This window comes from Hakea prostrata, chromosome 1, assembly GCF_041222555.1.
Source record: "Hakea prostrata isolate BN-2017 chromosome 1, UWA_Hpros_2, whole genome shotgun sequence".
In the NCBI taxonomy this organism is placed as follows: Eukaryota; Viridiplantae; Streptophyta; class Magnoliopsida; order Proteales; family Proteaceae; genus Hakea; species Hakea prostrata.
The window spans coordinates 10881403-10898327 of NC_142600.1; the positions used below are offsets into that span (position 1 = coordinate 10881403).

At 37.2% G+C, this 16925-nt stretch overlaps 1 protein-coding gene and 1 long non-coding RNA gene across 2 annotated transcripts; one reads left to right on the forward strand and one right to left on the reverse strand.

The window, feature by feature from the left end:
• Nucleotides 1-318: 318 nt before the first annotated feature.
• LOC149027426 (uncharacterized) lies at nt 319-3213 on the reverse strand. The gene is made up of 2 exons (XR_016174552.1): nt 2697-3213; nt 319-410 (listed from the first exon to the last, which is right to left on the reverse strand). It is a non-coding gene; the product is annotated as an uncharacterized LOC149027426 (long non-coding RNA).
• A 4260-nt stretch (nt 3214-7473) lies between these two features.
• Nucleotides 7474-16752, forward strand: LOC149027427 (uncharacterized). Its single transcript, XM_089162533.1, has 8 exons — nt 7474-7644; nt 7812-8379; nt 9298-9376; nt 10377-10531; nt 14066-14192; nt 14340-14525; nt 14972-15043; nt 15119-16752. Exons 2-8 carry the CDS (start codon nt 7907-7909, stop codon nt 15947-15949), a joined length of 1923 nt encoding a protein of 640 aa, XP_089018659.1. The 5' UTR covers nt 7474-7644; nt 7812-7906; the 3' UTR covers nt 15950-16752.
• The last annotated feature ends 173 nt before the right edge of the window (nt 16753-16925 follow it).

The window sequence follows — 16925 nt, forward strand, 5'->3', positions numbered from 1 at the left end:
TATACCCTTTCTCCACCCATGTTCCCATGGAAGCACAAGCACCCCAAAGAGTCCTCCAAACATCACGTTAACAATCTCTTTGGGTATCTGCATCACCATGTTCTCTACATCTTCTAACCATTTTACTGTAAAACCCAATTCCTTCATAACCACCCCCAGGCTGCAAGCATTCAGAAAATGTTCTCAAGTCATTTATCTTGAAAATTTTAGAACAGAAAATAATTCAGGTTCTAATCCTCTCTGCTATACCCTTTCTCCATCTCCATGTTCCCATGGAAGCTACAAGCACCCAAAAGAGTCCTCCAAACATCACATTAACAATCTCTTTGGGTATCTGCATCACCATGTTCTCTACATCTTCTAACCATTTTACTGTAAAACACAATTCCTTCATAACCAAACCTCCATAGCTGCAAGCATTCAGAAGACCCAAGAAAGTCACCTCGTAAGTCATTTATCTTGAAAATTTTGGAACAGAAAATAATTCAGGTTCTAATCCACAATCATTAACTTAAAGAATAGGCATAATGAACTGGAAACTTTCAGGGACAGACATGAAGTATATAAATATTATTCATACTAGTAGGTAGGTTGGGCATTTCTTGTGAGAAGCAATCATCCATATTGTTCCTTAATCAACTCCTTGAGGTAACAAAATAAAGAATGGAGAAAGCAGTTAACTGCATTGTGTTGGCTGTCACAAATAAGGCAACATACTATGAGAAGAAACAATCAAATAAGAGGGTGGGGGTGAGGGTGGGGGTGGGTGGAGAGAACTAAGATCTGTTTAACATGCATACAACTGAGCTAGTCAGCATAATATATGAGTTCTTTTGTTATAGGGAAAAAGGGATCAAACCAATATTGTACCCTCTAATTTCAACTGCTAAACAGGTATTGATCGTTACCAAATTCATAAAATAACAGCATAGGGTAGAAAGTGTTGGACCAATCAACTTAGAACATCACTTTCCCTCAACTTAGAAAGCCAGAGTGGTGAAACAAAAACTCTTCAGGATGCCCATGAGGACTTTCATAACCATCACACAGATTTCTGGTCTGCACCCAAAGAACAGCATGCTAGTTAAGAAATAAGCACCCAAATTAAGTGGTCAAATCTCTTGGATGCCCAAAGGACCATAACAATCACACTCGATCTACGATGGATCCTCTTTGGGGATCCCCACTAGAAAAGAAGGATTGGGGATTGTGAAATCTGATATGTAAAATATACTACTTGAACAAGAGGATTAATAGATAAAGGTGAAACAAGACAAAGTTAACTTAACTCTGTTGGATTAAGTTCTATGCACTAAAAGGATTTCAGACCCATTTAGAAACAAGACCCAACATCGTTCATGCTGTTTTCTTAATTTAACTTATCCCTTGATTTTAGTTCTCACATTTTGTAGAAACTAACTTTTAGGAACCACCAAGCTTTATAATTCAGTCACATGCTCGAATATCAAAATAGAAACTATCACTGCCAAGGAATAAACAGATACCTAACTCTACAAATAGAGAATTTAATAGCAACTTGGACTCAGAAAAACAGAGCCCTGATAGGAACAAGGGATTTATTGAGTACAAACTGGATGCTCAATGATTCTCCAAAAATAGGAACAAGGGATTTATTTTCCTAAGTCGAATGGCATCAAGGGTCTTAGGTTAGATTAGACCATAGAGAAGGAAATTCTGGGATGGAGGAAGTTTTGTTGAGTGTGGAAAAGAAGGACACCCCCAATGCTCAAGGCTGATTAGCAGAGCTCTCTCGCGGACTCGCTAATGCTTTCAAGGCTGATTAGCAGAGCTCTCGTCAGACTGATGACATCAGACTAATGCTTTCAAGGCTGATTAGCGAGAGCTCTCGTCAGACTGATTACATCAGACTAATGCTTTTAAGGCTGATTAGCAGAGCTCTCACTTCAGACTGTTGAATGGGGCTCAACAGCTGAATAAATACTCCTCACTTCCCATTTGAATACTCAACCAAAACATCAACGGAGTCCCTTTTCCAAAACTTCAAAACAAAACTGATGCATGGGAACATTGAGTCAAATGAAACCAAACCTTGTACCAAATCCCAAAAATGATACCCAAGATCCAAACTGACCTAAAGTAAAACAAAAGGGGGAAAAAGAGAATTAAAAACCAACTTTAAGAACACAAAGATAAAAATGAAATCTTTTTAGTTTAGAACCATAATTCTGTTAATCATCAATCAATTGCCACCCACAAGATCTCAACACACAAAAATGAAGAATCCAAGTATCATGTACTAAACAATGAGATCTCAATATCCCATGAAGTAATGGTGTCTCAGTCTCGCACGCATCAGACCTTCCATAACTCTGTTTGTAATCTAACAATCAATTGCCACACACATAAAAATGAAAAATCCAAGTATCATATACCAAACAATTAGGTCTCAATATCCCAACATATTACTCTGAAACAAAACCAATAGAATTGAACAATCAAAGTAAAGTCCAAGAACATAAAATCTTGCAAAAAAATTTCCATTTCAGTCATAAGGAATGACACCCTTGTGCTCCGATGTAAACAGAAAATGAATTTAGCAATAATATCAGAAAAATAAGAAAGAATCAGGTTTTCTTGTTCAGAACAACTATGTGCAAAAAAAAAAACTATGAACAGTTGCAGAGACAGGGCAAACATCGATAACCTCCACTCACATTGAACGAAGATGAAGAAGTGGGTTGCAGACGGCTTCGGTTGAAGAGCGATCAGATGCATAGACAGGGCTTTGCTTGCACAAGAGGGCTTCAACTTCTGACAGAGAGATAGGTTGCAGATACGCTTCCAAACAAATAGATCGGTTGCATAGACGCTTCCAAACAGAGAGATTGGCTGCAGAGATGCTTCTAAATAGAGGATCGATTGCAGAAATGCTCAAACACGATCGGTTGGAGAGACTCGTTTTGGAGTCGAGAGATTGAGAGAGTTGGGAGAGATGAGAGAGACAAGAGAGAGATTCAAGACTTGGGAGAGTTGTGAGAGATGAGGGAGACGAGAGAGATACGAGAGGTTATCTAGGGCTGCGAGAGATGACCGTTGAGGCGTTGACAGATACGACCGTTGAGGCGTTGACAGATACGACCGTTGAGAGAGACGAGAGTGCAGAAGTCGATTGCAGAGAGACGAGAGTGCAGAGAGATGAGAGAGTGATGAGGAGTTTAGGGTTATCGATGAAATTACATCGATAACCCTAAGAACCGTCAACGACAAGCTTGTGCCCGCATTTTTGACAGAATTGCTCATGTGCCCCGCATTTGGAGCTTCTCTGGCACAAAGAAAAAGTGTGCCAATTGCCTGGTTCAGAAAAGTTGAACCGATTTATCATACATGTTTTTGCTGATTTCTGTGTCAAAGTGGGCAAATGGCACAGAATAAGTTTGCCAAAATCGTTACCATACAACCCCGAAGATTATCATTTCTCTCTCTCTTTTTGATAAAAAATTATCAAAAAGTTAGATGACTTAGAGCTTGGGAAAAATGCTACACTAATGCTTTGGATGGTAGTTGGAAATTTCAATATGCACATCAACAGTAAATTTAAAGTGAAGTAACTAAAAAATGACAACTAAAAGTTGGAATGTTAAAGCGGTTAAGGACCCAACTTCCCGAAGAGAGGTTTTGGGTCCCCACCCACTGGGCGGCATTAATATAAAAGCTCATCATGATAATCTAGGTATTTTAAATGGAAATGTAATGCACGAAAATAGGTTTTTCAGGTCAAATGTGTATTATATGAAAAAGTAAGCAAAAAGTGGGGTGGTGGTACTTGATCCCTAAATTCATTGTAGACGATCATTTTATCATGGCTCGAGTCCGAGTCTTCTACATTGCTGCTTTTGAATAATAAAACAAAATATACTTCTTTTGACCAAAAGAAGAAAAAAAAAAAAAAGAGAGTTTGTAGCATTGAAATAATTAGAAAGGAAATATTTCAAGCAAGAGTCTTGAATAAATAGCAGCTATGTTTAGAGTTTTTTTTTTTATATGAGGTTCATCCGGACCAGATTGCACGCACCACGATTATATCCTCAAGAGAGCTTTTATGTTTAAAAATAGGTTTTTCAGGTCAAACGTGTATTATATGAAAAAGTAAGCAAAAATGTGGTGGGACTTGACCCTAAATTCATTGTGGACGATCATTTTATCATGGCTCGAGTCTTCTACATTGCTACTTTTGAATAATAAAACAAAATATACTTTTTTGACCCAAAAAAAAAAAGAGGGTTTGTAGCATTGAAATAATTAGAAAGGAAATATTTCAAGCAAGAGTCTTGAATAAATAACAGCTATGTTTATGAGTTTTTTTTTTTTTTTATATGAGGTTCATCCGGACCAGCTTGCACGCACCACGATTATATCCTCAAGAGAGCTTTTATGTTTAAAATTTAATTATACATACTAAGGGGGAAAGTTTGATTTGATTGACTGAACTCAGTCTGGGTCTGGATTGGCTTCAAATTCAAAATTATAGTTCTAAGGAAGTAAGAGTGACCTTAATTTAGAATCAAAGCCAAGTCAATGGTTAATTTTTCACTTAGGTTGGTCCAACTTGATTGATAGGTTAATTATGAAAAATGTAAAATATATACTGTTTTATCATTTTGTGGGAGTCAGATCAAGTCAAGACCGAATAAGCTACTCAAGGTAGGGGCAATGTTTTTTTCTAAAAGCCCTTTCACAATTTTTTTTTGGGTAACTGGATAATCCACAATTAAAACTCACTATTTTCTTTTTGTTTTGAGTTTTTTTTCATTTTGTCCACTTAAGTTGTACCTACACACTTGTTTGCCTACTTTTTTTTTTTTTGGTTTGTCAACTCCGGTTTCCAAGGCTTTGCCCTAACTAATCAGGTGTTCGACCGGGTCGCCACACCTAGTTGTGGTGGGTGAGTCTCCCAACGAGGATTTTTTGCATCTACAAGGTTTCGATACCGGAACATTGCTTAAGTGTACCAAGCTGCTTACCACTTGGACCAACCCCGTTGGTCACTTGTTTGCTTACTTAAGTAGCCAATATTTTAGTTTGCCCAATTTAGTGAACTTGAAATATTATAAAAAGAAACCCAACATTCGTTTTTTAACCTTAATTGTTAAAGTTTGGGATAATTACTATTGCCCCCCTGGACTTTGATTTTATTACTAATGTATCCCCTGTATTTTGAAAAATTACTAATCCAACCTTTAACTTTGTCTATAATTACTAATGCCCCCCACCGTAAGTTCCGTTAGTTCCGATGATGTGGCATCTCCATATTTTTGAAAATCCCAAAATACCCTTTACTTATCTCTTTACTTATTTGCCTTTTGTCAAGTTACGATAATACCCTTAATTAATTGTAGAGAAAAAATTATCATAATCTGTTTTACTCTTAAAAAAAATCACCAAAATAAAGAAATAATAATTGAATAAAATTACAATAGAAACCGAAGAGGAGGGAAGATAGAATTCAACTCAAATTTGGAAATTGAATATCACCTACCGTTAATCCTTCTCCGGCAAGATTTGTGGTTTCGCAATGGTGGGTTAGTAAAGCGGTTAAAGTCTAAACTCCCATGGGGAGGTGTTACGTTTGTTTCCAATATTAAAAAGCACCAATCCCCCAAAAAAATTAAAAAAAATTGTGGTTTCCTTCCCTACGATGCTAGAGGAGAAGGTGGGAAACCAAATCGAATTGAATTTTGCCAATTTCTTTAATTCAAAATAAATAAGTTTAGTGAAGGTGGAAAACCAATATTTTTTTAATTCAAAATAAATGAAGTTAGGGTAAAATTGACATTTAACGGTTTTATAAATGGGGTAGTATCGCTTTTGATTTCTTAATTTTAATGAAGGACAAAGGGACATTACATATTCAACAATGGCTACTTACACCGAAAGGAAGGGGGGGCGGTAATTTTGTAAAGAACAGGGTTTTATTAGTAATAAAATCAAAGTACAGGGGGGCAATAGTAATTATCCCTTAAAGTTTTCATGTGTTAAGAAATAAATTCCCCACCCATGTGAATAGTCAAAATGCTTCACACTCACTGTGCAACCTAGGGGTTGGTGGGAGAAGTTCTCCTTCACCCATCTTCTTCTTACACTTCTCCAAAAATTCCACCATTGCTGAAGACCGCCACCCCTTCCCTTACCGGCAAACGCCTTCCCCACCTCCACTGATTCAAAACCCTAAAACAAAATGAAGCAATCATGGTGGGAAGCAATTTCCAAAGCTAAACGATGGATTTGGGATCAGATGCCTCTCTCTCTATCACCATCTTCATCACACCATCAGAACTTAGACCCTAATCAATATGAAAATCCTCGAATCTACTCAATCATGGAATAAACAATTTGGTTTTCCAAACTAGCATCCATCAGTATTCTTGCATGTCTCTGCAGAAGATCCTTGAAAAGTTAGGACCTGAAATTCCCATATCAAAGAAAAATCACATTTTGATCAAGATTTTCTTAGGATCTAGGGAGAGTATTCTCGGGTACTTTCTAATCACATCGAAGATATAGGGTTTGAGTAATCCATAGCTATTAAGGATGGCAAGCACTTGGGCTTGTTTTTGTTGTGGATTTGATATTAAATCTTTGGGAAACTTTAAGAGCAAATTCTTAGGTTAACCTATATTTGATATGATGAATTGTAAAATACATATAGAACTTGATATATTAAGGCAGTTAGATTGTCAAAACAAACAAATAATACTTGAATAATAAAAAGTAGAGAAGGGAAAGAGAAAAATTATCTTAAAGTCGGGGTGAAGGCACCGGGAACTCTAAAGAGGATGACTTTCTTACTAGCAGTGAGAGAGTGAATCGAGACCTTCTATAATTGGTCAAATTCATCAAAGAAAGCTAGGGTTCGATCGAGGGTAACACCACCAACAACTATGGGTGCCATTTTTTCTAAGCAATGGATTTGAAGTTAAGGTTGGAACTCGATTCAAAAGCAGATCTCCGCTACTTTCAATAGGCGTATTTGCCGGCAGGGGAAGGATGGTAGTGGCCAAAGGATTTCCAGTGAAGTGTAAGAAGAAATGGGTCCTCCACCCACCTAAGGATCGGGTGCACAAGAAGTGAGAGGGGCGTTTTGATTAATCCACATAGGTGAGGAATATTTATGTCTTTAACTTATGAAAAGTTAACAGTGAATATTAGAAAACTACCGTTGGCAAAATGGAAAAAAAAAAAAAACTCTTTTGTTTTTAATGCGACTCTTATCATTGATCTCATAGTAGTAGTAGCCTAGTAGGTGTATTAATGTTTACGAATAAAAAGCTTTCAAAAAAAATTTCAATAAATAAAATAATATTTATCAGCAAAATATTATGTGGAATCAAAACATATAAACAAAAAGGGAAATAGTAAAAATTGCCGTCTTCTTATTACTTATTTATTTACTTAAAAGATAGAGAGAATCTACTTATCTACCGTTCTTAGAGTGGGTTCGTTAAACCTGACCGGCGTTTTTTCCTTTTTCTGTCAGCAGCAAATTACCTGACCGGCGTTCGGAGGCCTGGATTTGTCTTGGGAGAGAATTAACAATTAATAATAAAAGCAAAAATGTTGCAATTTTTCATTTTTCATTTTCCCGTAACCAAAAATATTGCAACGGTATTCTTTCTTTCATCTAACTGCACTTATTTATAGCTTCTTGTTTTGGTACGAATTTTGAATTTTAGGGTTTTCGATTTTGTTGTTTGATTACTTCCCAATTTCCAATCTTCTTCGGAAAAAGATCCGATCGATTGCCTGTGATGATTATTGAATTCTTTGGCCAGTCGCTAATTTTTGGATCGGAGATTCAGAGTTGGAGTAGGCAGGGCTTGTAGATTATATTCTGTCTCAAGATATAAAAAGATTGAAGCTGCCTCTGATGGCGGATCAAGATGAGGACGACTTGCGTATGGCGTTACGTATGAGTCTGCAAAATTCGCCGCCTGAGGCCAAAAGAAGCAAACCTTGGGAGAATGCTAGCGCTTCAACGGTGTCTACCACTCCAGAGGAGTCCCCCGAAGCTAAAAATCGAAAACTGCAGCGAGAGCTTATGGCTGCGGCGGCCGAGAAGAGGATGATGACGATGACGAAGAACCTTGCAGCGGCGAAGGTGGAGAAGAGCGTCACAGCCAGTTCGCCAGAGAAGAACATTCCCGTTTCCATACTGGGGAAAGATGTCGTCAGAAAGCCTTTAACCTCAAGGGCCGAGGCAGGATCTCTTGTTGAGGGAAGGAAAGATTTGAATCTGGGGGAAGAGCTGTCACTTGTAGTTGCGGATCAATTGTTTTCAATGGTTTTCGGTAATGGCGTTTCAAAGGATATTCTTTCTCAGTGGACCAATCAGGGTATAAGGTTGGTGCATATTAGGTTTTTCTTTTGCCAATGTTCCCCAATCAATTAGATAGGTTAGTTTGTTAATTATTGTGCGGTAGGCGTAACTAAGAGTTCTCTGCCTTCCGCAATGAAAAGTTTAGGCCTGCAGGTGGAATTTGTGACTTCGTTTGTCCCGTTATGTTTGACATGATAATTAGTATACTTTCTTTCGACAATTTACAGTATCCATGTTACAAACTATTCTTTTACAGAAGTCGGTCTTTGTACCGAGACAAGACGGTATGATGGCATTTTGTGTCCAATTGAGTAATACTGTAAGCTTCTGATGAGCTGAAAGAAGAAGGATTATCAGTTAGACAGAGTCCAATGAAATTCATACCGTTTTCTCATCCGTTACAAGTCATGAGTACATTTTTGAAAGGGATTCAGAAATTCTTTTGGTTCATGCCTCAGTTTTCTTCACTTTGTTTTGTTTGGACCATGTAGTTGACCTCATTAAGTTGGAAGGAAGTTTGGAGTCTTTTGTGGTTGTTGTATTCAGAACTTGGTATATGATGGACTGACAAGAATAACTATTTTGAAATGGAAATAATATCCAGAAACATAATTAGAATGAGCAAGATATTTTCATATATCAAAGAGCAATAGGATCTCTCCTAGTTGCTTCATGTTATTGCAAATAAATCTTCTACCTTAGTTCTTGTTCTAACTTCCTCTTCAGTTCCTTGCTCTTTTGTGCTGCTGCTTCTGATCTCTTGAAACCACTCTTTTGATAGAATGTTTGGCCTCTCTCTCATGGGGTCTGGGGCTTCTGGCTTTTCTTCTTATGCTTCCCTGTTTAGTGTGTATGATTCTTTATCATCTAAGTGTTTAGTTCATCAAATGTGGTAATGTTTACCTTTTTATTTACTCTATGAGCTTATTATATCTGTACAGGTTTAGCTCTGATCCAGAAACATGTATGGGTTTGGTGCAGCATGAAGGGGGGCCCTGTGGGGTGTTAGCAACCATACAGGTAATACTATGATTCTTATTTTAAGTACAGTGAACAATCCATAACTTGTGGAAACCCTTTTAGCTCTACCTTTCACATTTCTACTCCAACAATACAATATTATGAGTATGAGATGGCTTACTGCTATGAACCATGGCATGCTGAATTAAGTTTACGTGCATAGTCCTTTGTCTGCATAAAATATGAATGCTATCTCAAAGTGTTTGATAAGAGCTGAGTAGGCCTCAATTACAAGCACCAATTGATCACATCGTAGATGTGCAACCCCCCAAAAGAGTGTCACCCTGTAGTATTAAGTGATGATGTGGCCAAAAAGAAAATAAGAACCAGGAACCCTCCCCCCCAATATCTCGAACTCTTTTTCGTGTATGTGCCATTCTATTAGGCACTTTGTTCCATTTCAGTGAGACGTTTTAATAATATTGAAATCTCACCCAAATCTCGTTTAGATTTTTTGAATTGATGCCAATTTGAGATTTCACACCACAACTCATCTCAATAAGATCTAGTTTCCTGTGTTTTCCCAGATCCCAGTGAGATTTTAGAACTATGTCTAATCTATAATAGAGTATGCTTCAGAAGCTCAGTTTGCAAACCAGATGTGATTCTACACAATTTTCAGTTTAGCTGAAATGTACTTTTAAACAAGCCCTAGGTGGAAATGGATACACATAACGATGGTACATGCACAAACATATGCACATAAAGGGTGGGTGAAAACAAGGTAATATTTAAATGTGATGCACTGCAAAGTGGAAATATACCTTATCATTTGTCTATGTGTATTTGGGTGGATGGGACAAATATTCTAGTTTTATCATGTAGTTATGTTTGTGCGTAGTTTATGTTTCATTGTATATGCATTTGTTTGTGATGTTACCGCTTGTCATTTTCTTTTGTTCTTCTCTTATAAGTTGCCATTTAAGCCATGTCCCCATAATTTCAGGAGTTGCATATTGATTCTGAAGCTTATTTTCTTCAATCTTCTGTGGATATGCAGGCCTTTGTCCTCAAATACCTTTTGTTTTTGCCAGTTGAAATAGATATGTATTCACCCAAAATACCGCAACAAAATCTGGGCGCTAGGAGATTGTCTCAAAGTGACTCCGTCCCATCGGGTAATTTTGCTTCTCTGACTGGAGATGGAAAGGCAAGGTGATTATTCATCCTGTAATAATTTCCTGATCTACTCTATCAATATCATACTGCAGGCCCAGCTTAAGGCGTGTTCTAAATTTGGGCCAGCATTTGGTACCAAGTTTGGTTGGGCATCATTTTGGGTTTATTTACTGTATCTAAGACCCAAAAGGGAGGGAGTATGGGGATGCATGAAATTATTTTCTCATTTTGGTGGGTTTCTTGCTGGTGATGGTTGGATAGGGATTTCCCCTATTTGTTTTAATAAGTTATTAGCTTCTGAGTTAGTTTAGGAAGTTCTAGAGTCTTTATCTTGTATGTCTAATAGGAAATTCTTCATGGTTGATGTATGATATTTTTCTGTTCCTATAGATAACAAATGTACCATACACTTTTTGTGATGATCTTTAGAGTAGATTGGTTTTGCTTGAAAATTGCTTTGTATGTCATCCTCTCTCTCTCTCTCTCTCTCTCTCTCTCTCTCTCTCTCTCTCTCTCTCTCTCTCTCTCACTCTCATACTCACACACACACACATTATTTTCCATCTATCTTCCCCACTATATGAACTCTTCTTTAGATCTTTTTTTTTAAGGTCTGATCCAATTGGATCTCCCATTGGACCGCATGGCCTCGTTGCCCTTTTTCTTCTCACTCCCATCTACACCAATTGATCAACAGCCTTGTTCCTTTTTCTCTCACTGAAATTTCTTTTCCAATTACCATTGTCATATCTAATCAGATCTAATCATTAGGCCTGAAATTGGATATATCCCACACAATATCCACATCTGCTATCTTTCTGATGCAAGAGCACCTTATTAACTCAGCATGATTGAAGGTCCCATCAGTAGCGTCTCTTACCTGGTTAGTGGCCAGTTCTCGTACCTTCTTCCAATTGAGTTGAGGTTGTAGACAACCTCATGGTTGTGCTTCTAATCGGTTCATATATTCCTATTGCTCCAAGAAATGGCCTCTATTTTATTAGTCAAAGCATCTATATAAAGGATAGGGAACTGCCTGAACTTTGTAGTGTGACTAAAATTTACTTTATATACTTGAATCATTTTCCTTCATACTCACCAGATTAACAGACTAGGCACATTGTCACATACTTTTTCTAGGTCAATAATGGCAGTTGAACCCTTACAATCTCTAAATCTTAGTTTTTGTTGTGATTTATATAGTAGTTGTGAAAAAGTACAACGCAAGTGTATGCTGTCGTAACAAGTAATATAATGATAAAAGATCGATCCCTCGAAGACTATAGATTAAGTACCAAATTAATTATACCAATTTTATTTGAACAAATAATAAGGAAGATAATTATTCTAGACTATATTGCAAATTGAAAGTTAAATTGAGATTATTAATTGCTAAAGACCTAGGGGTCAGATTTCACCATAACTAAGCATTCCCACCCTCTTATCCCTCTTTATAATTTGAGAAATATTTTCCTGATTGATAGTCGAGATTCCCTTCCCTATCTACTAGTCCCTCTCTAGTACTAATAGAAATTCCCTCAATTGCTAACCCACTATATTTCTATGTGGGTTACAACAACTGAGAAATCATTAAACTCTATAGATTCCCATGTAACAACTACACAAACCATGTAAGTATATCTCTATCTTACATGTAATTCATGGCTTTTAATCCAATGAACTAGACACATAAATTCCCTCTCAGATCATTATGATTAACAAATCAATTGATTAGTGGCCAATTAATCAAAAGCATGAAGAATAGAAGTAAAAACTCAATCAAAGGAAAGAATATTCAAAATTATATTGATGAATTCAAGAGTGGGAATTCAAAGATAGGCTGCATATGATCCCTAGATAAAAACTAAATTAGTTCATACTAGAAACTAAAAAACATTACAGAGGAGTTCAAGAACATTGAAAGAAGATCAAGAAAAACTTATTCCCAGTTCTCCCTGGTGTTCCAAAGCTCCCAAAAACGTCCTCCCCTCTTCCTTGGCTTTGCTATCCTTTTATAGATTAATCAAACTCAGAGTTCTTATCTGACTTAACCAAGGAGTGTCTTGATGTATAAATCGGACTAACTTAGAGATCTCCAATGCATAATCCCACCGTTGGATTTGAAGACCAAGACGTCGTGAAGCTCTCCTCCAAAAATCGGCTCGATCGGACACCATATGACCATCTGATGAAGATCTTGATCAAAACTGGACAGAGACCCTTAAAAACGGGATTCTTCTATCTTTCTTATTTGAATTGGATTCTTCTTCCTCTTTTCCCTTCTTTGATCAAATCCTAAATAGGAAATAAAACATAGAAGCATGCAAGGACTCATTCTCTCTATGTTTTTGACTTGAAGTAGGACTCTTGCAATAATACCCGGATTTGATTGATAATTTCCTACACGTAAAAGTAATAAATCTTGATTAGAATTTGTTAAGAAATATATAAAATCACCAAAATTATAGAAATTAAAGGAAAGGGTGCAACATATTCATTTTCATATTATATTAGGGTAAATTGATATAAAACAATTGTAAATACATGGAAATATAGTAAATTAATCATATAAAATAATATGCATGAAATCAACTTATCAGTAGTTTCTTATCTCATAAGAGATCAAGTAACTCTATCCAATAATTTCACAGTATGACTCATTAATTACATGCCACTGTAATTATTTCAACTCTGAATCCTTTTATTTTATTATTCAAAATTGCAATGCTTCATGCTTTTGACATTACTCTTGTGCTCATAGTCTTATTTAACAGCTTGGATAGCCAAAGAACAGATGCCTGAGCTGTTCACATTCTACTGGGGCCCATCTGGACCTTTGAGATAATCTTTCCATCTCCTTAATTGTCTGATATTTCTTGTGCTCGTAACTTATTGAACAGCTTGGATAACCAAAGCAATATGCATGAGCTGTTCCCTACTTCTATTGGAACCCATTTCCATCTTCACTTTTAATACATCTGACATTTTTTGAATTCTCCACTTTTCCTTTCCTTCATCTTAGCTATTTTTTATATATATGCATATGTATGCACAGACCATTGCTTTTCCTACAATCTTCTTAGGTTCATTTCTGGCTAATTTATGAAGCTAAAAACATGCAACGCTATGCTTTAATGCTAGCTGTGACATTGCATAATAACACTTATTTTTGTTGGAGGGGGGAGTGTTATATGTTACCATGTTGGGGACCTTATGAATCAGACCTTCAAGTAGTCCACACTCTCTTTTTTGTGCCATGCAGTTGGATGCTTTGAAAAGTGAGATCTAATTGGCTTTGTGAAATTAGCACATGAATAGTGGAGGTTGCAGACCCCTTTCAACTCAATTGCCCTTGGATTTTGAGTTCTCATTTTAGCTGTAGTGCTATATATATATATATATTTCGAAGTCAGCATGATTAGCACCTATAATGCAAATGCTTCACTTTCTTTTTACATGGATTCTCTTATTGATCTTGTTATGCTGTTACTTCATTTGGAGTTATGGTATTTTTGTAATTGAGATTCTGCATTAGGGCATCGCATCATGTTCTTTTGAATGTTTCTGCAGGGCTTTAGTTCGAAGTATGGTAGATATATTATTTTTATGTGGAAGTAAGAAAAAAGCTGTGATAGCTACTTTAAGTGTCCTCAGTCAGCCTTCTGAGGAGGGTTCCGAATATGGTCAGCAAGATGAGGTGGGTTCTGCTAAATCCTTTTCTGTTTTTTTCTGGAGTAGTGCGTCAAGCAGGACTAGAACGTTGAAGCATTCCTTTTCTGCTCCTTTGGACGTTGGCTTTTTTATATTTTTAAGTGCAATTATAGTTACATGTTTCTATCTGCAGATCGTTGCAAAAACCTTGGAAGGTCTTTCAGTTGAATCAGCTTTAGATTTGCAGAGATTATTACGAGTTAATACATTCACTTCAGAGATTGATGCTTTTCATTCACTCCGGAGAATGCTTCCCATTTTTCAAAGTCGTATGGGAGCAATGCTATTCCTAATTTCTGCATTACTTTCTCGTGGACTGGTATACCTCTCTGTTAGAATCTGTCTGCAGAATTTTTATGCCTTCGCATTTACTGGTTTTCATTTTTAGAAAATTGTATTCTTTATCATCATGAACTGTTTCGAACTTACTGAGAAAATAGTGATTGCAATAAAAACTAAAGAGAAAATTATGCATACACCTCCTGGACATAGGCTTAATTTAGAATGAGGACAAGATTTGGAGAAAATAGTGATTGCAATTAAAATCCTTTTGCTTATCTTCCACTGCTGCTGACTTTTCAATAAAGAAATTCTTGTGCATAAAATTCCAAATTTCAATAATATGGTTTAGCCATTATGTCTTTTACCATTCTTCTGTCTGTTGTATCCCTTGGACTGGTTTTTAGTTAGGTCGCTAAATTTTTATTCTTTTCACTATTCTGGTTCTGAACTAGTTGAAGCTCTAAGAATGTCTTCTGATTGCAGGAGTCTGTCCAAGCAGACAGAGATGATCCTTCCCAACCATTAGTCACTGCTCCATTTGGACATGCCTCGCAGGTTTGTTTTTTCTGATTTTACCCTTCCAATTATAGCTTTTGGACTCCTCTGAAACTCTAGATTATCATGTAACAGGAAATTGTAAACCTCCTGCTTTGCGGACAGGCTGTTCCTAATGTGTTTGATGGAAGGATTGATCTTGGGGGTGGCATGTTTGTGAAAGGCATACCTGCAAGTGTGGATGTTGGGTTCCTTACTCTTATGGAATCTCTTAATTACTGCAAGGTTGGCCAGCATTTCAAATGCCCAAAGTGGCCAATATGGGTAGTTGGAAGTGAATCCCATTACACTGTGCTTTTTGCTCTTGATACTCATGTTCAGGATGAGAATGAACTAGAAGAACGAGAATCACGGATCCGGAAAGCATTTGATGCCCAAGACCAAAGTGGTGGAGGCGGCTTCATTAGTGTAGAAGGGCTCCATCAAGTGCTTAAGGAAACTAATATAAATCTTCCAACTGAAAAACTTGATCACTTGTGTGGCTCAGGCTTTATTGTATGGAGTGAATTCTGGCAGGTTTTGCTTGAATTGGACAAGAGCGTAGGAGGTCTCAAGGATTCTTCGGGATTGATGGGCAAGAAAATGTTTGATCTTTACCATTTTAATGGAATTGCCAAGTCTATTTCGAATGGGAGTCAAGCAACCTCTGGAGGTGAGATTCCATTGCAGAGACCAAGGCTCTCAAAGTTGGGAGTTTCAGTTCCTCCACGGTGGACACCCGAGGAATTTATGGCAGATGTGGGAGTGCCCTCTAATACAGGCACTGAAGAATCAACTGCCAAGGGGACAGTGGTTGAAGTAACTTGTGCTGGTCCTCCACAGCAGTCACCATTAGCAGACTGCATCAGAACACGCTGGCCTCGAGCTGTTTGCAGTTGGGTTGGTGATCCACCTAGTATAGTCTGAATGGTTAGTTAATGCTGTACTAGTAACTGGCCGTGAGCCAGTTGTGAAGGGGTCGGAGTTTGGTAAGACACTTTACAAGACACAAGTCAGAAGGCAAGGAGAAAGAACAGGTTGCAGATGTGGGTTTTCCTTGATTTGCTGTCGGTGTATATCACTGCTCTAGGTGGAACTTGCGATGCCCTTTCCAGTTTATTGTCTGTCATTGTGCCTGCCATTTCATTATACCTCTATCAACTGGAAACATATGAATTCCATAATATGTTTATTGGATGTGTAATGTTGTAGGATAATGGCCTTCGTGTATCGTGTGTTTTAGGCTAGTTTATGTAGTTATAGACTTATAGGTGAGTTGCTTAGGATTATTGGTCCTGTTTTCCTTGATCTTTTGTAATAGTAAACATTTTCTTTCACCCACATTCTTCTTCCCATAGGGTGTCCAGTTAAAACAGTAATTTTTAATTTTTAATTCTCTTCCCCGGCAGGTTCATGTACAAGATGGATCTGGAGCTTCGAATTTAAAGCGGGCTAATGTCCGTGCAGACATGGTCTTTGTTGTGGTTTATATGAAACAAAGCATCAGGTTCTCGGGATCATTTGAGTTGGGATTCACAGAAGACGGTGTTTTCTTCACCCTTCTGAACTACATATTAGGAGGGAGATCTTTAACTTGTTTCAGTAAAGCTACTGCAAAAAGCAATACCTCATGGCACCCTAAAATAATTGATTTATTGACGCTTTGCCGAGGAAACAAAGCTACAAAGCAACCACAATGGTTGTCTCCAAGTGTCAACACTATACAAGGAATCCAGCCAATAAGGTTCAAAATACAAAGCATTCTTGAAAACAAAGAAAATCTATAAATTTAGTTTTAACTTATCCCTTTTTAAAGTAACAATTAGTAGCAAAAGTTAAACACAGCGAATGGCTTTGAACCATATTTCATGAATTACCTAATCAATGTTAATCCGATTTCAGA